At 36.1% G+C, this 23,607-nt stretch overlaps 1 protein-coding gene across 1 annotated transcript in view; it reads left to right on the top strand.

The window, feature by feature from the left end:
• CCDC146 (coiled-coil domain containing 146) overlaps positions 1–23,607 on the top strand; it is a 96,023-nt gene that overhangs the window by 57,483 nt on the left and 14,933 nt on the right. Inside the window, exons 4-13 of the mRNA XM_064505247.1 lie at positions 2,297–2,506; positions 10,514–10,571; positions 11,126–11,302; positions 11,910–11,983; positions 13,360–13,587; positions 14,537–14,723; positions 18,549–18,644; positions 20,263–20,433; positions 21,838–21,926; positions 22,043–22,207. Of these exons, the coding sequence (XP_064361317.1) occupies positions 2,297–2,506; positions 10,514–10,571; positions 11,126–11,302; positions 11,910–11,983; positions 13,360–13,587; positions 14,537–14,723; positions 18,549–18,644; positions 20,263–20,433; positions 21,838–21,926; positions 22,043–22,207 (1,455 nt within the window). The remainder of the gene's footprint in view (positions 1–2,296; positions 2,507–10,513; positions 10,572–11,125; positions 11,303–11,909; positions 11,984–13,359; positions 13,588–14,536; positions 14,724–18,548; positions 18,645–20,262; positions 20,434–21,837; positions 21,927–22,042; positions 22,208–23,607) is intronic.

Here is a 23,607-nt window from a genome sequence, read left to right as displayed (position 1 = left end):
TATGGAGAAAAGCAGAGAAGAAATGTTTATAAGTTACTGAGTTGCATGGATTCTTGCATGAAGACTTTGCAAGCAAATTTTTGCCTATAAGGGTTTCTAGATGTATGCTTTGTGTCAATGTCCAGTTATTTCCTCATTGTTACCAGTAGTCTTCAACTGTCTTCAAGATACCTTCACATGAAAACCTATTGGCAACTATGATGGACAAGATCTAGTCTAGATTCAACACTTAATTCTTATTTCTATATTTATCTTTTTATTTCCTTGAAAAGATACAATTCTAATAATGTTTTATATTTTTAAATGAGTGCATATTGCTGCAATCATTTATATCTTCTCCCAAAACAGCGTACATTCTGTATGACTTACATGAGTTTTAACTATTATATAAGATCTTGCACGGACATCTCAATTTATTCTATCATTCAAAAGTCAAGATGTAGTTGTAGCAACACATGAAGTTATTTGTTCGTGATAAAGACACACTCTTGTTTCCTGTTGAAGTATGTGGTTTTCTTATTTTCTGGCTTAAAAAAGGAAGCGGTTAGCTAAGTAGAAATGTTAAACAAAACAAAACTTTTTCTGCTGTGTTATTTCAGCTATGTTTGTGCGGTATAGTCAGTTTATGCTTTATGTTTTTTTGGTTATCATCTCATTTGAACTCCTCTTCTTTGGTGAGATAAGTAATTTTTTAATAATTGTAATTTGTAATAAGTAATTATGTATTCAGTTCTTACTAAGCTTGTAATATATCCACAAATGTCATCTTTGAGCTAAAATTTAGTATAGAGATTCTTAATATGGGGTTTTATAAATTCCTTTTTTAAAAAAAATACTACATTGCATTATATTTTTAAGTAAGAGAGGACAACCAACAGAGTTATTTATTCTTCCACATCATTTGTGGCTAATTTTAGTGTAATATTTTACAAAACTTATAATGTAGTTAATATTCAGAAGGGATGCACAATGATTTTATGATCTATATCATAAAAACTACGTTTGTATGTTATGCATTGTATGTGAATTTTCATGTTCTGGTTCACTTTATGACTCTTCCATAATAAGCAATGTATTTAACAACAGTCTTGTTCAAAGATCTGTTATGCAAATATCACAATATAGGCTCCTAAGTGTACTATGAGAAACAGTCTTCTAACATTGTCAGAATATTACAGTTCATTGTTTCTGTGAAGGTAGACTTTGGTGATGCAAGTGAGAGCAGAAAGTCTGTCAATTCTGTAAGTCTTATAGTAGGTTTCCACAGCAGTCCACAAAAGTAGCTGCAGCTCATGTATCATTAAATGTGCTACTTCAGATGCTGGTAACACTACAGCAATAGCAACATGCAATTCAGAGCTAGGTGGGTGTCCAGATATTTACTAAGAACTTAAGAGTGCTTTACAGCCCAGACTTGGCCTTGTACTGTTGAATACTTCTCTGTTATTGGTCCCCACACTGATTTAGAGCTAACTGAGATATATTCCCCTGAAAGGCAATTGCACCTTTGGACTAAAACGTAAATTTAACTTCAAAGAGTGATAAACATTCTAAATTACAGATAGGGGTCCTTGTCTTTGTTCTTAGAAGGACAGTAAACCTGGGCCAGGAGGGAGGAGGATGCAGCATTTCCTGAATGGGAGTTTTGCTATTGATTTTATTTGTTTGGGATTTCAGCCCTAGTACTGGCTTTCATCTCCAGATTTATCTGCTTCCTTTGCCATAAAAGGTCTTGAATAAGTGAGAGGGCCTTTTTCCACATGTCAAGAAACATAAGATGCCAGATCTTTGCTATGTGCTTACTGAAGCTAGGAACTAAAAGAGTGATTATGTTCATTCATTCAGACCATTCCAGTTACTGGGAATATCTTCCATATAACCCACATGAATAGAGTGACAACCTGAAACCAGCCTTTAGGCATCTCTGTTAGGATAAAATGAATCACCTATCTCTGCTTCTAGGAGGTGCTAGATAAATAAGTTGGTCTAACTGTCTTTCATCTGGTTAAAATTAGATGAGATGAATCCCATGCCAAGTCTAGGCATGCAGAAAAAAAAAAAAACATGGCAGACTCTACTGTTCTCATATGATCACAGGGTAATTCAGGTTGGAAAGGACCTCAGGAGGTATCTAGTCCAACCTCCTGTTCAAAGCAGGGTCAGCTGGTCAGACCAGGCTAATCAGGACTTTATCCAGTCTAGTCTTGAAAACCTTGTATTAAATATTATAGTAAGATACAAAGCTTCTCTCTTATGCTTCTTATTGCCTAGTTCTAAGTGTTTCTATTTAATGTAGTTTACAGGAATCTGAGATCCAGCTGTTGCAGGAAGCCAAACATCTTAGTGTTGAACTGGAACAGCAGCAACGTGAACTGGAAAAAGCAGAACAGTTCCCTGAAGAGTCTGCCAGTGAAGCTTCCCGAATGAGGCAACAACTTCTTAAATACCAAAACGAGTGCAATGCTATTAAAGAAAGAGAATATGTAATTCAGTCCAAGGTGGAATGGTAGGTGATAACAGTCAAATTCTGTTTATTTTGCCATAGCTTGTGTAGAAAGATAATGATATAGAATATAACCCAATTTTCTCTGCATCTTACATGGATACATTTCTTGATGCCTATTGTTAAACAAACTGCTACAGACTTTCCCTAGTAACAGCAACTTTTCAGTGATGAATAAAGTTATTCTGGTGTGTAATTTGTAGATAATTTTAAATTTAGAGAGGCTGTGGTGTCCTTTGAAATGCTGTGTAACTTCCACTACATTACATGATTAGTGTTTAGGTAGGCATAATTAATGGGAACAATTCTAGTCTAAGACACCTTTGGTACAAATGGTTAAAGTGTCTCAGAGACCTAGTGACAGGGATTTTATTGCAATAACATCATAAATAGACACAACACTGTTTTTAACATCAAAAACATACATTATTCCAGTTAATTCAGGTGCTTAAAGAGGGAGAAGCATTTGTATACTCTCATATCTGAAAAATGAGATAGTGAAACAGCCATATGTTGTGGAAGAAGTGCAGACTTGACATTTCTATAAAAGGCTAACAGGGCAGAATGTACTTGATATTGTATATATTTTAATTATCTGCATATATGTGTATATTGTGTTTGAAACTTTTATAGTAAAATTACAACCGGTAGTACTACATTTAAAAAAATGTATGCTTATGGAAATGAATGCACATTTTCATTTTGTGGAATGCTTGCTATTTTTATCCATCTTCAAGCTGTTCTTTGGTATATAAATCCAAATAAATAATGTCAGCAGCTCAGCAGTTAAAGCTATTTTTCTACAAGGAGAGCAGGAGCACTGCAAGAACTGCATAGAGAAGATATTTCTGGCAGTTCTTTCTTGATTTTTTTAGAGCCAAATGTTTGCTCTAAGAGAAAAAGAAACTTGAGAAAGAAGCAAATTGGGAGTGGGAGAAATAGAGAAACATGGAAGTCATCTGGAAAATATTATTTGCTATGAGATAACTAAGCAACATGAGTTTCCTGAAATAATTGTTAGATACAGAATTTATCGAAATTTACAAGAAGTCCAGAACTGGGCTGTTCAAAATATCGCATTTTTTACCCATTTCCCCTAATATCTCACAAATATTTGTGACTACTTTTGCATTATTTTCCAAAAAAATGGTGGGGCTTTATATGTATTTTTAGGAGATATTTACTCATACCCTATTTTTTTCCTTTAATCAAAGGGAGATTTCTATGTCCTACAGAAACACAGTTTAGATATTGTTTCAATTACCTGTGCACATTTTCTGCATTCATTCTTATATATGAATTATATGTACTATCTAGTAATTTAAAAATACACCATCACACTCTGAAAAATGTTCTTTCACATTAATAAGAATCTTCCTCTGTTTGGTCTTATGTACTGCATAAGATCATTAAAAACAGCAGTACAGTCAGACCAGAAGTCAATATGGCTCAGTATCTAAGAGTGACCAAAAGCACAGCCCATTTGCAACGCAGGGATTTCATGAGCCAAATACAACACTGTATTTAGTAGTCCTCAGCTGATCCCTCTCCCTTGAACTACTTCTATTCCTCCTGAACCATTTTGAACTCTGGTGTTTGCAACATCGTGGGCAATGAGTTGCACAGCTTAACTATACAAGAAGTGCCACCTCTTGTTCGTTCTGAACCTGACTGCTAACAGCCTCTTTTCATGCCCTGTAGTTCTTGTACTGGATGAGAGAGTGAACAGCTGATCCCCTGTTCACCTTCCCTGCCGCAGGACATTTTGATAGATCTCTATCATATCTTATCTACTGTCTAAATGGAAGAAGCACAGCTTATTTACTGCTCCTTGTTTGGAATCCATTTGATGCCTGGCGGTAGTGTTGGTCCTTATGCTTACTGTGGGTTGGGAGTGAGGAGGATGTGCCCTGGCTGTGTATGGTTTTGTTTACTGGGGGAGAAGATACTACTGGCCAGAAATCAGAGGGATGTTGATGTTGAAGTGATGTAAAATGAATAGGACTGGCAGAATAGATATACATGTGGCAAAGGAATGAGGGAATGTAAATGGGGAAATGAGAAATCAGCTATGAAGTAAAACAGGGAATGGATGTGAATACGTGTTTGTAAAGAAGGGATGTGTCTGGTGTCTGTGAAATACACAGAGAATGAGTAGGCAGAAGAGAGTTGTGCGTAGCAGATGATCTGCTTCTACACTGAAGTAAAATGAAGATCTGCACGTCTGATAGCTTAGTACATATAATAAGGTTATATTTTCTGAGATAGATCTGCACGGACAGTGTCAAAGAGAGAGGGCAAAGTGCATGTAAGATAGTGTAAGTTTGCCAGTAAGTGACCGCTTGGTTTCTTTCATTTCTCAGAAGGGTAGAATCGCATGGTCCAATCTTCTTGGCCTGGGTGTCTCTGGAGCAGTTTCCCTTGTTGTCCAACTGTGTCCAGCTGTGCTTGGCACTTACAAGAAAACTTCTCTTTAGGAATTATGACTAATGGCTGTTTAGTCTAAAAACAAACATATCGGTTATTTACCTCCATGTGTATAGCAAGCAGGGAACATGGCAGGGGAAAAACATTTGAAGGAAATGTGCATACCTCTTGTCTATTGTTTTATTCTTTTCTTATGAATATTGAATAAAATCTAGTCTGCTCAGAAATACTCCGGAGATGGAAGGGAGAGATGGCCTCTGCAGATCTTCTGTTTCTCTGTTAATGTAATCCTCTCTCGTTCTCTGAAACATTTCTTCAGTAACTGCTGCCTTTTCTTGCTGCCTCAATTCAATGTCTCTGATAGCTAAATGGGTTTAATACCCCTTTTTGTCTCGGGTTCATATCTGAAAACAATAAACATGGCTTTTTTTTCTTGTAGAGTCATATTGCTATCCCATAGCATTCCCAAAGTTATTTTTTTGTCTCAAAGTCACTTAGTATTCTATATTCTCTCTTGCCTGTTTCATTTCTTATTTGCTTGCCTCTTTAAACACCTTTTTTTTCCTGATCAGATACACTTTCCAACAGCTGAAGGTGATGTTTCATCCATTGTTTTAATTTTTTATTGTTTCAATAAGCATTCAGCATTCCAAGAGTAAATTTAAACTGCTTGCAGGACTGTAGTGCCAGCATGTTTTCAGAAATGGTGTGACTTTTTTCACAGCAAGAAAAAGTAGATGGGGTGTTCAGGAGCAGCTCTGCTGCATTTTAGCTGGTGGAGGTTCCCCCCTGAGGGTGCCTGTGTGGCTGCAGTATGCTCCCACTACCAGTGCGGGCCTGCTCTTCCAGTTAAGCCTTCCTATGCTGGTGTGCTGCTGGACTGGGCTTGTTCCCAGTGTGTCTGCTCGTGCATTTAGCACAGGAGGGGAACAATAGCTGGAAAGAGTTTACTGAGGTTATAAAGTGCTGGTGGAGGTGGACCGCACTACTCCAAGGTCAGAGCTGACACTGGGAGTATTCTTCCTCTTAAAAACTGTTTGGCAAGTATATAATTTAAGAGGAAAAATAGTAATCCCAGTTCAGTTCTGGTACAATTGCATTCAAACCCATGGAGTTTCTTCATATAGCTGAGACTGAATGTGCCCCAGTAAATATGAATATAAGTTAAAAAATCAGATTAGCACAGGAACAAGTAAATGGTCAGAATGATCAGCAAGGATGAGTTCTAGTTTAAGGAAACTTTTTATTTTGCCATCTGTGTGGGATTCAGAGTCCAAGTGTGTGAGACAAAAATGAGGAAGAGCTGCTTTTCTTTATCAGGCCATAGCATCAATAATGATGGAATTTGTCATCTAACATCCAAATTTTAAAAAGTAATCAATTAATTTAAAATGAAATTATCTATAACAAGAGTTTGTGAGGTTAAAGGTGTATGATTCTTGAAAAAAATTGTTCTTTTAAAGCCTAGGTCAAATCTACAGGCCTAACAGTGATTTGTACAGGTAGCAAAATGACCATTCACTAAAGTACTGTTGCATGCCAGCCAGCATTGCAAAATCAAGTTTATCCTTGTACAAGCATTGCAAATCTGGAAAATTATTTCAATTCTTGCAATTATTTCAGGATTAGTCACTCAGTAATTAAAAAGTGGAAAGATAAGTTTTTATTCTTTTAGTAAAGAATTACAAGTCATAAGTAAAATTAACTGAATTACAGCTGAAGTTGTTAAAGCAATGGAGTCTGGTCAACTGGTCTTGTGACTGCATTCTCCAGAACACACAAACAAAGCACAGTCAAGAGCCTTACAGGAATCTGATGTTGGCAATTTGTCAGCTGCGATATCTTCTCCTTGTGGTCACTAGATTTTAGCTGTGAGCACCTTCTGTGAATTGCTAAACAACCTCAGCTATGTGTAAGGGTACCTGAAGTAGTTTACTTTCTTGGATGGTGGGATTCATAATAACAATGTTCTGCCTATTTTGTTAACTGAGGACCAAAAATGGACTTTTGTTGACAACTGCAACTACATTTCTTAATCTCTCTGACTTAATTTTTTTATTTCTGTGGCAGTTTGCAGCTGTAGACATCTCTCAGGGAAAAGTCTGGAATGTATTTTCATTAATGGTCCAAATTTCCAAGTGCTTTTTTTAACTCGTTACATCTGCAGCCATGCTAGCTTTGCATGTACAGCGCTGCTATTAAGTTTCATGAAAAGAAGTAAAGCAACATGAAAGACATTCTCAGACATGAATGCTTACTCTGAAGAGTTTAGTCCTTTCTTTCATTATGTATGCTATTAATCTCTTAAACTGATTCACAACACTTGATAAAACCATAGCCTAACTAAGGCAATGCAAATTCCACCAATAGCAGTTATGTAAAGTGCAGAAATAGTTTTGTGGTCTAGCACCTAACTTCTGTTGAAATTTGAAATTTTCATTTCATGCCTTTCAACATAATTTTTTTGAAGTTATTTTTCTAAAGGAGTTGCAATGAAAGCAATTTTTAGAACACAAAATTATATTTTGCAACAAACAATGTCAGGGAGAAGTCAGGAGTTTAAGCAAAGCAAACCGTGAAAACCCATGCTAAGTATGCAAAATTAAGGTAGCAAATTATTTTAAATGTTTACATTTTTCAGATTATTACATGTGAATATTTTAAAAGATAACCTCTTTCCTTATTCTTTTCTTTTTAACCCTCCACTGTTTTTTTGTGTGAAAGTAGTTGGTCTGCCAGCTCTATAGGAAATGTAACTTGGTGCTTGCAGTTCACTGTTGCCTTCGTTTATGTCACACAAAATGAGGTGCTCAAATCGTTCTACTTTTTGCATGGCAGAGTCTTTGCTGTGAAGTTGGAATGGCTCCACAGGAATCTGTCCTCTTGTGTGGGGAATGTGACAGAAGCAAAACAGTGTCAGCTTTGGCCTCCCTCACAATTTTAATGTTGCTGCTTTGATTGTCTGGCGTGATATTAAAGTCGGCACAATACAGGTGGATGACGAGCAATGCAGTACCTCTTTAATCAGTTTGGGCAATACTTACTTAATCCGTTTTTGTGGCAGTCAGACAATTATGGGTATTTGTTCCAAGAGGATATTCATTATAATTAGTGTGATTATGCCAGTCTCAAGGAGTCCTACTAGGAATCCTGCTGAAATGCATTGGGATTATGAATTCTCCATGTTAGCTTATTTATAAATTTAGCAACCTGTTGGTAAGTGAAAACATTGTGTTTGACCAGAATGGTACTCAAGAACTTGATTGTAATGTCTGGGCAAAATACACAGGAGCAGACCAAAGCCACTGTCGCAGAATGTGAGTAGCTCAGTTTTCAGTGCAGGTCGATCCCTGTGCTCTCGTTGTCTCTCAACAGGGGAACATACAAGGAAGAGTTCTGGAGCCCCATTGCAGCAAAGAAGAAATGTCCTTATATTGTTTCCTACTCACATGTACTCACCCCGTACACCTGCAAAACACTCCTGTGTCTGTCTTCACTCTTGTTCTGCGCAATTTCTCAAGGTGTAGTAGATTTTGCGGTGGAACTTTCTTTTATAATTTATTTTAGCAATCTGGGGGGGTAGACTTACCTAAATTCAGCTTTTTTCTGTGAAAGATTTTCTGAACACTCGTTCACTCCGTGGGTGTTCAAGCACTCTGGCATTCCAAGTAGTTTTTAGATTTAGGAGTCCCTGTAGAGGCATACTTGCACCCTGCCCATCCAGATACATGTGCATGCTGTGAATCAACAAAATCTACTCTGTGCCTTTATTTCCTCTTTACTGTTCATCTGAGTCAGAGCTTGTTCTTCATGAATTTGTTTGGACTGCAACACCACCCACGCCGTTCTTCTCTTTTTTGACCATTTTCTTTTCTTGACTAGTTGGAAAGATATCACCTAAGCCTTCCTGGTTTAAGCTTTGTCCCTTTTGTTGGAGGACCAAAAAATAAGAAACAATTTATTGGGAAAAAAGTCCTTAAATCCATTAGTGATAGAGAACTGTGTACAGGATCCAAGGGATGATCCTCCATGAGAATGGCTACTAGGAGCCTAATCTCTCTCTTTCTCTCCCTATGACCACTACTTTCTGAAACCTCCTGAACCCACCATACAAGGACTTAGGTTGCCCACAGAAGGTTACGGAGAAAAAAGAAATACTGATCAGGTGCATCTCTTCTATATCAACTCCATTTAGAAGCAACTGTAGTGACTGCTTTGGGTAAATGGGACTACCCCAGAACCGGCTTCAAATGACACAGCTATTTCAGGAAAGCTCCTTCCTGTCTGTTAATACTCCTCTAATTTAGGGAGTGGTATAGCAGGTTCTAACAGACCACCCTGAATCCCGAGGAGGCCTGACCAACACATCCTCTGATTGGAGTTACAAAGACAAATTTAATGCTACATCTGGGAAACAGGATTTGGTTATTCCACCAATCATTCCTCAGTTGTAATCTTAATTCATTTATAGCTTGAGTCTCAAAAAGTGTCATCATAGGTACCGAAAATCTGAGAGAACCTCCTGCTGGTTTCCCAATGAATAGTACAAGAACTTCAATTCATTTGTAGCAACATGCAAACTGCTGTAGCCCAGTTACCTCATGTAGGTACAGAATTGTTCAGTGCCCTGGGGAAGTACTGGCTTTCTTCAGTGATTCTGAGGCTAATGTTTGATCTTTGGCAGCATTTACTTACCTACCACTAAAATGCAAACCCGTGAATTGTCTTCATCCACCTCAAGGGCTTTGATTCCTACTTCCCCTAAGTCATCTCAATTTCAGGGTCTCAAGACCAAGAAACTCTTATTGTAAGTCCAACAAGCTTGGTGGTTCAGCTTTTGTAGTTAGTCCTTCAGCTATTTAAAAAAGTACCCAGAAGATCTAAGAGATTTCCCTTTCCTTTCCACCTTCTGTCGTCCTTTGGCATCTTTCTTTAAAATTGCCTGAAATTACATTACAACTTGTTTTCGGATATAGGATCAGATCACCCATAGCTATTCAGTTTAGTTTTCTATTATACCCCGTTGCCTCAGTCTACATTCCCTGTTACTTTTCAAGAACATTTTTCACAAGAGTCTCTTTTGGGTTGAGGAGCTTTAGTTACAGTTTTTCACAGTGTGAACACTCACTCAAAGGAAGAAGGAAAGTTTCTTACCAGCAACTGTAGGTTCATTGATGTGTGCTGTCTTCGTAGATAGTTATAACCCACTCAATCTTACCTTTTTGCTCAATTACAAATAAAAATTTGTGTTCTGAAGTTGAGAGGATCTGAGGGTGTAGTGTGCCTTCTGATCCCTTATACTCTATGAGTGTAAGCACAAGGGGGAATGAGACATAAATGCATCCCTAGAGGAGGTGGTAAAACTGAAGAGTATCAGGTTCAAAAGTTTGGACGTGTGCACTGTAGAATAAATTTGTATATGTACAACATATCTTTGAGAACTTTCTATTACTAGTAATCAATCTTCCTTCAAATTTGGGCACTTAAATGATATTTCACTAATGTTACACAAGATAGGCTTCGTTTTTTTTTATTGTTTGGCATAGTACTAGTATATTTAGCTCTGTTTTGATTTTTCTATAGTTTGCAAGAAGAGAAAAGATTGCTGGAATGTGAATATGAAAGAATTCCAAAGCAGAGTGTAAGTATGAAACACGAGAAAAGCCATTTTTATGTCCTGTCAGCTAGTATATTAAAGTAAAAAAAGCATATAGATGAAAATATTTTCCCACTGTGTAGCTCTAGGGAGTTTTAAAATCTAGAATATACAGACAAATCAAGGTAGCTTTTACAGGAGAGACTATGTGATGTCATTCAGGTTTGATAACTCTAGAGCAAGTGCTGAATACATGATTCATACAAGATCTGAACGCTCTTCAGTTTCCCAAGAAAATTTTTTACTGTGTTCAGCAAAGTTGTACTACATGTAAAGTTAGCTGCAGGTTTTTGGTTTTAGGATGTGAATATGCAAAACACATTTACAGGCAGAAGTCTTGATGAATGTGTGGTTTTGTTGGAAATAAAATTCTACTAACTATTGATAGAAGAAATACAGGGCTGGTTATAAATTATATTTCATACCTCATTATAAAAGAAGTTATGATTATTCAATGTGAATGAGTTTTGTAATATCCTATGCCTGCATAATGTAAAAGGGAAAATAATAACAATCTAATCTTTGACTTAATTTTGAAGGAAGCAGATAAGAAAATTAAACAATTGAAAGAAAATTGTGATGAGCTCCGCAAAGAAGCAATCCACAGGAAAGCAGAAATTCATGCAATGAAGGAAGACATTTTATCCAAGGAAAAGCTGATTTCAAAAACCAAGAAAGCAGTGGGGAAGCTCCTAGAAAAGCAGTCCAATTTAAAAGTAACATGCAAATGATAGTGTGTGTGTTTGTGTGTTTATGTGGGTATGTTTATTTGTCCAAGGAAACAGTGAATATTCTGAATGTTGTTTGTCATTCCAAATCATTATATGGCATTACATTATATATTAATCATTTTTCAGTGAGCATGAAACATGCTGCTCTGCCATTTCCATTATTCGTCCTTTAGGAAATAATAATAATAGCCATGATTCTGATAATAAATAGCTTCAATAATGGCATGTTTGTTGTTTATGCTGTGTTACTCTAGGTTGTTCTAACTTATGCTCACATCCTAGTTAAAATAGGTTTGTCCTGAGAATTAAAAAAACATATCCAGATCTTTGCCACTTTCCTTTCCACGGCGTAGATAGCCATCAGCCATATTAATAATAGTCAACCATAACTTTTGTTTTGCAGACATAAAGTTATGGTAATTATCATAATGATTAGTTACAAGAATAGCAGCTACAATTCTCTGGGACAAGCTCAAGTCCTTTGAAAATACATTTCTTGTACATGTCCCCAACAGTCCAATGTAGATATTAGTTCTGTGACATTACATCAAATTTACAGGCTGTTAATCTAACATTTCTGATTTGTCACTAGGATGAGTTAGTTCAGATCATTGCTGTTCCTGTGCAACTTGGAAAAGAAACTGAGAAGATGAATCGCAAAAAAGTGTATGCTTTTAATAAATAATTACAAATATATATATTACTTATATTTATACACTTGTTATAGAGACAATTAAGTTGTTGATTAAAATTAGGTCAGAGTGAAAAAAGAAGTGTTTATAATCTACTTAAAATACATGCAACTTTACTGAAAAATATAGTATACGGCGGGAATCATTTTAAATTTAAGGACAATAGAGACAAATTTGGAACAAAGTTTAGTCAAAATTGGTAACCATCTTACTGTGCTCCATTAATATGTATCAGATCTGCCTAGTATGTTTTTAATGTATAATAATGTTAAAATTATTGTATACTGTGTAATCCAGCAATTAGCCCTTGTTATAGTTTCCAGTCCTCAGTGACTGTATATCAGCTTATCTCTATTGGCCTCAGTGAAACTATAGCAGTTTTCAGAGCTGAAATTCAGTCTGGCCTGAGTTAAACAAATATTCTCTTGTGATACCTCTGTTAGCAATTATTTAGCCAGAGTTGTCTTATTGGAAGCTCTTGATAAGAATTCTTGTGTCTAATATTTCAACTGGGAAAATGTAAGACAGTAGCCGACCTTTTCTTTCTCTGCAATGTGTAGCTGTGTTATCTCCCTCCTGAGGTGTGGTATATGCTGCTTTCTGTATGTATCAAATGTAATCAATATTTTACAGTTTCAGCCGGGTCACTCACAGATCCTGGCCGTAAAATTGCCATCCAAGATGAACACTAATTTTTGTAACTTTTTAGCACAGAGGATTACACTGAAGTTTTTGTGTCTCCTGCTTACAGTCCCTATTTGTAACATAGTAACTGTTTGACCATGTTAATTTTTTCCATTTTAACTATATATACTATATGTATAACTATTTTCTTTTTTTCTCCTTAGTACCCTGTTTAATACAACATTACTATCATAAGTTTTTGATATAGTGATGCAGAGACACAGCTGAAAAAGAGCAAAACATTGTGTAGATGGTTATTAATGGTGTATTTAAATGAGTTTTTCTACTTGTGTCACGTCACAAAGTCAACTAACCACAGTTTCCAATCTTGACAGTGCTACAGCAGGAATGAGAGCTTTGAGAAAGGTTTTGAATACAACTGTGTACCTAGTAATGTTGGCAGAAATCAGATTACTAGAACTCTTTCAAATGCTGTCATGGCATTAAGCTGCTTTTTAGTCACGTGGCCAGCTCCAATTGAATTGCTAAATTATATTAGCATTTGAAGGTTTTCACTGTATGCAGTCTGTTCTAGAACATATACACTAGATAACTGTGAGTTCAAATAGTTTTTCATGCCCATAAAAACTGGCCAGTTATGTTTTATTATTTAAGTGTTCATGTGGAAATGTGAACCCCTGCTGTTTTGTTAACATATATCCACAGAGATGCAGAGAAGAAGAAAGAAGCCCTTAAAGAGCAAATACAAGAGTTAAATATTGCCCTTAAAACTATTGAAAAAAGGATTGAAGCAGTTTTGCAAGAAAAAGATGATGTAATGAAGGAATTGGATGGAAGACGAGCTTTGCTGGAAAGCAAAGAGCGAGAATTCCTAACTTTGACAAAGTTACTAGAAATCAGCAGAGAAAATGAATCAGCAGTCCTATCAGACAGGTTAGAATAGTAGACTTAAGCCATGCAGGATGAGCGAACCCCTCTCTGTTCTGAAAAATCTAGATTTTTTCTCATAATCTGTTGTACTGCTTATGTTCTCAGGTTTCACTCTGCAGTCAGTGGGGACTGGAAAATATCTGGCTTGTTTTAGAATTCAGAAATGTTTGTATGAATTACTGGAATCTAGGATCTGGCTTGAAGAAGAACATGGAAAAGCATAAGAGTTTAATAAAATTCTGGGAGAGTGAATCTCTGGATTTTGCTCTAAAAGGGAAATTATTTAGAGGATTCCTCTCTCCAGTGAAAATGCACTTTCTTCTGTGTAATCCACAGAAAGTAACTAGAGCAGAAAAAGAAGTCAATATTCTGATTTTCAAATGAGGATCATAGATTTCAGCACCCACATACCCCTGAATTTCAGTGGGAACTGGCCACTCATCTCTTCAGTATTCCCTTGAAATTATGGGCTTTTATATACTTCATAAAGTAAAATAAATTGGTAGCTTGATTGCAAGCTCCAAACGATTCCTTCTTTACAAAAAAGGTGTAGTTGTAAACATGGCTACAGCAATACTTTTGCCTTTAAAGTTTTTTATTAAAGGATAGGTGTATTGCAAATCAAAATGTCTGAGTGAAGAAAACATGTAAATATTCCCTCATATTAAAAAAATGTGTTTTCTTCTTTAAGTAATTCTCTTCTATAGAATTTTTAGCATTGTTAAAACAGATTGTGAGACCTCGTTGAAATCAGGAGGAATATTGTCATTGCTTAAAGTTACCAGAATTTTACCTGGTAATATTTAGGTCTCTTCTCACAGTAGTTTATAAGTTTGTTTTACTGCTCAGCTATAATTATGCACTGCTCAAAGAACATAAAATGATCACTCCTGTTTGCATGCATCTATTGATCAAGTTACCTGTTTCTAAAACTCTCTGTATGTCTATATAGAGAAGTTCTGGAAGACTATTTAAATAAACGTGCCTTGGAGAAGGAAAAACAGCATGATATTCTCATTCACAAGCAAAAACAGAAAGATAGAGAAATGAGATATTTAAAAAAGATGGAGTTACAACTGAAAATGGCTTACGATTCATTGCATCAAATTAAGTCACAGCATAAAAGACTCAAATTAGAGGTCTGTATGAGTACATTGATCATAATAGTTCTAATTTTTTGTATTGGAAAGCTGGTTGTGAAATCCTTTGATTGGTGCTAAAAGAGGCCGGAGGAGAAGACTCTTTTAAGTCTTATGAACAGAGAAGTGTCCAGAGTGTTGCTGCACCTTACAAAGAAAGCTTTAGCTAAGAATAGCTGTATTAAAACTACTGCATCCGGATATATTTGGGTTATTCTTAAGAAATGGATTTTAGGGTGGGAGCATCCTGTCAAAAAGAGCTGGGAGATTAAATTGGCAGTGTGGGATTATGGTCATTATGCCTTCCTTTAAGGCACTGTAGGAATATAGTCATTTTATAAGGAGAGAAATAATATAGTGATTTGCCCATTGGCATCAAAGAAATTTGTATCAGACAAATAGACTCAAGTATTGCCTGGCTCCTAGGTCTTATCTTAGATGACAAAAATGATGACATCTTTTCTAAATTTGCAGATTGTTTATCTATTACTATAAATCCTTTATAACATATTTAAGATTATTCCAGGAGACAGGAAACAAGCAGTATATAAAATTTTGTATTAAATGATACAATATAATCCCCTAGTTCTCTTCATACCCACTCACATTTCACTTTTCTGATTCCTCCCTGTACCAGTATTTCTCCCACTGCTCTTTCCATACTGCTTTTTATTTCTTCTGTCTTATTTGTGCCTTCTACTACGCTGCTGTTAAAGGGCAGTCTCATTCAGCTTGTCTATTCCAAACCTTTCCTTGCTTTTCTCCTTCCAATTCTTTCTTAAAGATTTACTTTGTCTAGGACTCCTTCCTATCCTCTTGCTCTGGTTACTGGCTACCCAGCTCTCTGTTTTTTAACTTTTCTTCTGCATTGGCTCCTTGATTAGTCTAGGTTGTAAGTCAGTCTTATAAAATTTGTCTTGCTTAGTCAAGTAAATATTTTTCACAGGAGAATAATTTATTAATTATTTTAAGTGTAAGCAGTTGATGTTTCCTAACTTGATACAGTGTCATTGCAATTTTTCCTGATCCTTCTAAGCAATTCAGTGCAGAAACTAAATCTTATTTACATCACTATACAGTTTTTTTAAAAAATAACTTCATAATATTAAAAAACATACATACGTAGCTTTGCTATTCATGAAACTCAAAATATTACTCAATAATATTTAATATTATTCCATGATACATTTTTTCCCACTTCTTCCTATTTAAAGATGAAGTTGAAATTTCCTCCTGAATTCACATCTGTAATTAATCACCTGATAATAAAAGCCCACCTGGGGAAAAAAAATCCTCTATATCTACAGAAAAAAGATTTTAGGCTGAATTTCCTGAAATACTGATTAATGGGCTGGCTCCTAGTCCAGATTTTGGTCTTAAAGCTCATACTGAGTTTCTATTCAATATCAGGCAGGAGAATCTGGGAAAAGGGATTTTTTCCTGTGTTCCTATTGAGGCAATTTTCCTGAAGGGAGAAATGCAATTGTACAAAAACATGTAATCTTACAATCACACTATCGTAACTCACTGACAGCTGTGGTTAAAGTTCGCCATCTGGGGTGAGATCCCAACCCAGCCCCTCGCTGCTGTGTGAGAGGCCCAGAGACGTGGAATGAGACCTTCAAGGTGTGGTGGGGGTGCAGAGTCCCGCGGTGCATGCGCACGCTTACGCTGCACGCGTGGATGCGACCGGCGAGTGCCCTGCGGGTCGCAGCATCGCGGACTGAGGGGGAAGGACATGCCAGGAGACATAGAACCGGAAGTCCAAACGGTATTTTAATCATGCAGTCATGGGATGCTACCATAACTTAAACAGGCCATGGCAATATAGTTGCTTTAGTCCATCCTCCCCTCCTGTGTGTTCTCTGGTTCCCTGTAGAAAAGCAAATGTGAAATCACTGCTCTTCTGCAGCAGCATCAGTTCAAATGCAGTACTGGACCGGAGTGGCAAGCTTCATTCTGCTGCTCTTGCTGTCTTAAGACTATTTTAAATTATTTGTAGACTTGGGAGCACACCTGGGAAGGGTTAAGATATTTTAACGTTAAAATAGTTAAAGTTCCCGTTTGACTGATATAAGCCAGGTTCACATTTATTCAGTGTGATTCCAGTTAAAATGCCGCAAGAATTAAATGCTAATATAAAAAAGTGATTGCAGAAACAACAGGACATCAGTGTGCTTCCCCAGATTTCTCTTACTTTAAATCATGTGCTACATGCAGAATGATTAGTTTGTACAATAAGGAAATTACATGAACACTTCCTTCGAATGTGTTTTTCTTCTTAAGAAGTTGTGAAAGGTCAGCTATTGCTAAACGCTGACTTTCTGTGTGAAAGAGAACTGGCCGTTCTGGCTGCGGCTGGCCCCAGGGCAGCAATGCCCGTCCTTTCTGAACACACTTCTCTTCTGTCGATCCAGCGCAAAGACAGCCAAAAGTGCCTAAGTTTAGCCTTGTCTTATGTCAACAAAAGTCCTTAATGGATTAAAGATGTTTATATGAGCTTTCTACTTTTAGACGCAAGAACTTGGTGGCATCTTGAGAATCAGCCCTTGGAAATGCGGAGGTGCATACTTACAGATGCTACAGCCTCTTGCGCAGCAGGAGTGATAACTAATATAGGCTCCATAGTAAGGCCAAGTTTGCTCCCTCCACAAGAGTGAAAATAACTTGCTTAGAACAGGTTTCTTGGACCTTTAGCAAATCTAGGCCAAACCAAAACTGCCTTAGAGTTAGCATCTAAAACCAAAGTAACGCAAATTTTGACCCCTACTGTGCCTCTTGTTTCCCTTTCCATTCAGGTGAGGGAATAACATCCAATTTTGTATTATCACAGAATCTGAAGTGAAAAACGTTTCACAAGTGCAAAGCATCTCATTATCTGTGTTAAAGTGTAGTATTTTGAACTCTGACATCTGGTTATGATCTGAGAAGGACACTTCAGGGTTGAGTGTACTTTCTTTGTATAGCTTCCACATGTGGCATTTAATGTGGTTTTTTTCTCCGCATGCATGAATTATACATTTGCAACTATAGATGGGAAATGTATGCCTGCACAGTTAAGCTAGTATATTTATTTCTTGCTTATCTATAACAGTAAAAAATTTTCAAGTGAAGTTAGTCACTTTGAGGCCAATATAATGTTTTGTCTTACAAGTTATGTCACAGAAATATTTTTACCAGGATTATTGAGATATATTCTGGTGTGAAGGTAGTTTCTAACATGTCTTCTTCCCCACACTTAATTTTAACATCTGACTGAATAAATGACTTTTCCCATAACAAAAAGAAGTAGTTCATAACTGCTTCTGTTGTTTGTTTTGACTCTCTCAAGGCTAAGGAGGAAACACTAAAATCTTATTTTAATAACGCTAAGTAAAAAATATGACATAAAATCCACACAGATGTGAAATACTAACCCTACTAAAATTAGTGGTAAACCTATTTTTTTTTCCTTCAGTAAGGTCAGAATTTCACTCAGAAAATCATCTGTGAATTTGGAAGGTGACATATTCACTTAGTTGCTTTTTGTAGTTTATTCTAATTTAGTTGCAGAAAAACACTTGTAAATTCAGTACTTACTGAAACTGGGCTCTGAAATTTAGGGTTTATAGTTAAATTTTTATAAGAAATACTTGAGAAACCTTCATATATTGCTGAGGAACTCTACTCAATGACCAAGAACTCTTAGGAAGCCTTAGGGGTTGTAGCAGGACAGAAAGCATTCCTTTTTTAGTGTACCTAACCACTCAAAAACAGATTGTCTGCATATTACATTTTTCCTATTGTTCACTTGCATCATTCAGTGTGCCTAACTTATTTTTGTAGGCAGAAACTATCCCTAAAAAAAACGTACCATTATTAGAGAGGAGACGAGAACTACAGAAGGAAATTGAAATGAAGAAGAGAAGTTTAGCTGACCAGGTGATGAATTCTGCTTTCTCTTTTCTTCCCATAACAGCTGGTTTTCAAACGAGAATAAAAGAACTGTTTGTAGCAGAATTGCTGAGAGTTTCTAGCTGCATCTTTCTGGTGAGAAAACATGCAATAGTATTTGCTCAATTTTAAGAGTTACTTGTTCATCATATTTGAAAAACATTTTTCAGCATAGTTGGTCATATGTTGAAAGGTAGAAAGAAAATATGTTTCCTAGTTTGTTTTTGTGATCATCATTGACTGCATTACAATTAGAAACGTGATGGGTTTCTTTGGAGGTGGCACAGTATTTTGTTGAAACAAAGACAAATCAGCATTTCCACATTATAATTTTTCATCTTCAAAGTTTTGTCATTTGTATATGCCTGTCTACCCACTGTCAAATATACTATGGAAATGCAAGTGTCTTGATTACAAGAGTATTCATATTTGCCGCTATATGATTGACTTCACAAGAAGCAATAGATTTAAGACAGTGATTATACCATACCTTCTTCTTAGCTTCATATCCATTTTCTTTTTGTTCTGTCTTTGAATTCATGAGACTTACTGGGTAAGACTCAGCTTGTGTTTTAATACGTAGACATTAGGCATCTACATGTCACTGTTTGTTTATGGGATATGTATCCAATCTGCCATGATAGTCCATAGCAATCTAGTCATACAGTCAGGGGAGCCTAGAGAGCCTCATGCTGAAGCGCTTAGCCTGTGCTGGGTAGAGCAAATAGCTCTTCAGAAATCCCTGACTGCATTCACTAAATCCCCAACAACTCGAATAGGTGTTTAGAGACTTTGCTCAGTTTAGACATCTAAATTTAGTGTCTCAGTGTGAAAGCTCATTGCCCCCCCCCTCATGTACAATGGGCATGTAAGACCTGAGATTAGCATTATTCAAAGACTGTAAGGCCAGAAGGAACCATTCTGGTCATTTAGCCTGACCTCCAGTATAGCACAGATCACAGGAGTGCCCTGAATTAATTCTTCTTTGAACTACAGCATAACTTTTAGAAAAATCCAATCTTGATTTAAAAATTGCCACTGGGGGAGAGTCGACCACAGTTCCTGGTAAGTTGTTTCAATGGTTAATCCACGTAAAACAACGTGTGGGGTTTTTATTGTCTGAATTTGTCTAGCTTTAGCTTTCAGCTCTTGGGTCTTGTTATATTTTTGACTATTGAATTGTGAAGTTTGTTATCAAATTTCTGTTCACAATAAGATTACAGAAACTCTGATCCAGTTATCCCTTAATCTTGATTTAAAGAAACAAAGCTCTTGGGGGTTCTTCTATAAAACATGCTTTCCAAACTTTTGTAGTGCAGATTGCTGCATACTCTGATTTTGTTAATTTTATATTCAGTGGCTGAAAGACTTGCTAGACCATGGAACAAAAATGTTTCTAGGACATAAAATAGTTTGGCATGTTGTTTTAGGGATCGTGCATGATGTTTCAGCTGGTATTTTTAAGGCAATATTTTTATTTATTTTTTAAAATCCATGTAGACTGTTTGGATGTTTACTTTGTAGATAAACACAAAGTATTTCAAACTCTGGGTTTGCCAACACTGATGCAGCAATGCATAAGGAATTGAATTTGATTTTCATTTAGAAAATGATATCCAATATGGATGCCCACATGTTAGAAGAATGTATTGCTGAAGAAGGCCGGCTTTTCCAAGAGCAGGAACAATGCAGAGATGAGTTATCCAGACTTGCACGTCTGACTTGGCTCAAACTTGAAGAGAAGGGACAGAAATTTAAGGATGTTCGGAAAGCCCAGGTAAAAAATTATCTCAGATAACTGGAATACGGTTCTAAAGTAAGAGCTGGAGAAATTAAATTACTAATGAGGAAAGCCTTATAGAAGAAGACTCTCTCACTTCCCACTTTACTTTGGAGTTCCATCACAACATATGGAGTTCATATTATATTGTATTGTATATTGTTTTATTGGCAATTTATGATGCAGTGCAATATTATATTAAAATATCATCATGCTACAATGAAATGAAATATTTCAAAGGATATTTTCTTTCAAGCCTACAAAATAAAATGAATAATTCTGAAAGAAAGAGACAGAAAAGGAAATAACCTCAGCTGAGATTCTCTGAAGCACAGCAACAAGGTGTTTTATTTTACAAAAACTGTATCTGAACGTTGGAAGATAAAGAGAACTGCTACTTATTCCAAGAAGAGGCACAAATCTTTATTTTGCTGACCATTTCAGGATGTCAGTCATGATATTCATTTGAAGAAAGCAGGAAAGAAAACATTTCCTACTAACTAGTCACTGCATTTGCTGGTATTTTAATATCTGCAATTTACTGGTATTATAATATCACATATGTGCCGTGGTGTTCCACAGTTTATATAAATACCAGATTTATATTTGTGAACAAACTATTTACTCTGCCACAACTGTTTGTCTATATTCTGATAAATTAGACAAGCTACCCATCTCGCACTTTAGGAATCTTTGACAATATATAAAAATAGAGTAAACAAACATTTCAGGCTTTGCAGCTTCAATAAAAATAAGGCCATAAGTAGATCAAAAAGCATAAATAGTTTAAATTAATTAACAAACACACATGGCAAGTATTGCAACGCAACAGCCAAGAGCTTTTTCTAATACCGATCTCCTCCTGAGAGGAGAGAGGGAGAAAAGGCCCATCTATTGCTGCGACATGGGGCTACCAAGGACTGAAAGCACAGAGGTACATGTAAATGTACCGTTCTACTCAATCATCAGTGAGTGCTTAAGAGCTAGAAAAGAGTAAAGAAGAAATCTTATTTGAAAAAAGTATTTCTTAACCACCAGAAAGTCAAGGTACAATTTCAGTGGTGGATATACCAAATAACTATACTGTGATGAGGCACTGAGCATTTTAAGATGCAGCAACAGAGTGTTAACTATATTGTTAGCAGTCATTGCTCGATTAATAAATGTAGAAAGACCGTGTCCTCTAGTGTCGTCACCAAAATTTTCTCCTTCATATTTCATGCTCATTCTTTCGCTAATATTCTAAACAGTAAAAGTATTTTGTTATAATTAGAGTCAGTTTTTAGAATAATCTCATCTCACTGTTTCTTCCTCATCTAAGAGGAATGGCTGTTCTGTGTCATTTCTTTGAAGATCTTTTGAAATGTCTAAAATGTTCATTTAATTCTATTTAAATTTCAGATAAGACTCCAAAATATTATTGCAGAAATAAAAAGAAAGGATCTTGAAATAAGAGAGCATAAAAAGAGGAAAAGAGAAGTTCAAAAACAGTAAGAAAATAACAAGAATACATTAGATGAAATAACACTTTTAAAGGCATTTTTTATCTAAATGGTGTATGCATAAAATCATAATAATTATTTCCTTCACACTTTCATTTTTTCAGACTCCAAGGATTTGCTAAAATGTATGATGTTATCCGAAATGAAAGGAATAAATGTGTAAATTTGGTACATGCTGCTCAGCAGAAAACAACTGAGATTAAAGACAGGGTAAAATTGCTAGCAAATGAGATAGAAAATTTAAGGAACACTGCTATAATCAGGGAAAGGTGAGTTTTAAAGTAAGCGTAGATCACAATTATAGAGATGTAAGATCAGAAGGAGTCTTAACTAGTTCAACTTCAAATATGACTAGTCTGACTGTATCGTCCTTGATAGTTATTATCCTGATTTTTAAAACCTGATCCAAATAAAGATATTTTGCAATACTCTTAGATAATCTGTTCCAATTTCTTATGATTGAAAACTAGCTTGGGCATCACTGCGTAGCACTGAAATGTTTTTGAAGTTTGTCTGGTTACTCTCTCACTTTCCTATCCTTGGAAGGGAGAAGCTCTCATTGTATTTCTTTTCCATCACAGTTCTTGGGCTTTTTAACATCTGAATTAACATGCTGTTACCTGTGATGTGAACAACACTGTTGCACTCATATTTGCTTATCCTTAAACAAAAAGAGACCCAATACCTATTTGATTCCACAACAGACTGCTGCATGGTACTATTAAATGAATCACTAGCTAATAATGTGGCTGCCTAATCATTAAATTAGAACAAACTGAGTTTCTTGGTTCAAGTTTATAGGATATTTATTTCAGATGGAATAAAACATGGCTTCAATTTCCAGGCAATTTCAATCAAAGCAAAAGATTAAATTCCTGACAAAGAGAACGAGGAGGAACAGTTGGTGCACCTGACTATATATTTTCCTAGACCACTATTTAGGGCAGATGTCTTTTTGCAGGCATCCTAGTGATGATCTTCTACTTGGTGCAACTGGTCAATATAGATAGAATGGCAATTGCTCTGAAATTGGTAGTTTGGAAAGTAGGATAGCTAAACGGGCATGTCTGTGAATAGTTAATTGTGTATACAAAACAGCATACTGAAAACTGAGTTTACAAATAATTTGGTTTGCCCAAAACATGGTTTTCTGGTGCCAAAAAATTGCATAACCAGACTCAGGAATGCATTTGGGATACATTCACCCAAAGTGTGTTGTGAAACCCTGTGTAGTTTGATTCCGAAGTCACGCTGGAGCTAGCTAGAAGAGGAATAGACCTTCACTGATTTGTATGATTTTGTTGAGCTGCACAAGCTGACATTCTGTTCTAAAATTTTTGAGGCTTTCCCAATGAATTACTGGTGAAAGGAGAAGAAAAAAGATTAAAAAGGCAAATACATATTGTCTAGATATCAGAGATATCTAATTACTGCAGATGACCCTATCCCAGTACAGATCCAACAGGCATTTTGATTTCTGCAAACCTGGATTTAAAACTAGCTAAAACTGAATTATCAGTAATTCTACTGCCTGTGGAAAATAGGTGTAATGCCAGTAACACAGTTTAGTATCAATGACTTAACTGCAACCTGCGCAGTCTGGGGGACAAATAGAGTATCAGTCCAAACAGGATAAAGGTTTTTCATAAAGTATTTCATAATATTTTGC

This window comes from Dromaius novaehollandiae, chromosome 1 (assembly GCF_036370855.1).
Source record: "Dromaius novaehollandiae isolate bDroNov1 chromosome 1, bDroNov1.hap1, whole genome shotgun sequence".
NCBI classification, from domain to species: domain Eukaryota; kingdom Metazoa; phylum Chordata; class Aves; order Casuariiformes; family Dromaiidae; genus Dromaius; species Dromaius novaehollandiae.
This window is presented reverse-complemented; position numbering and strand designations above follow the sequence as displayed.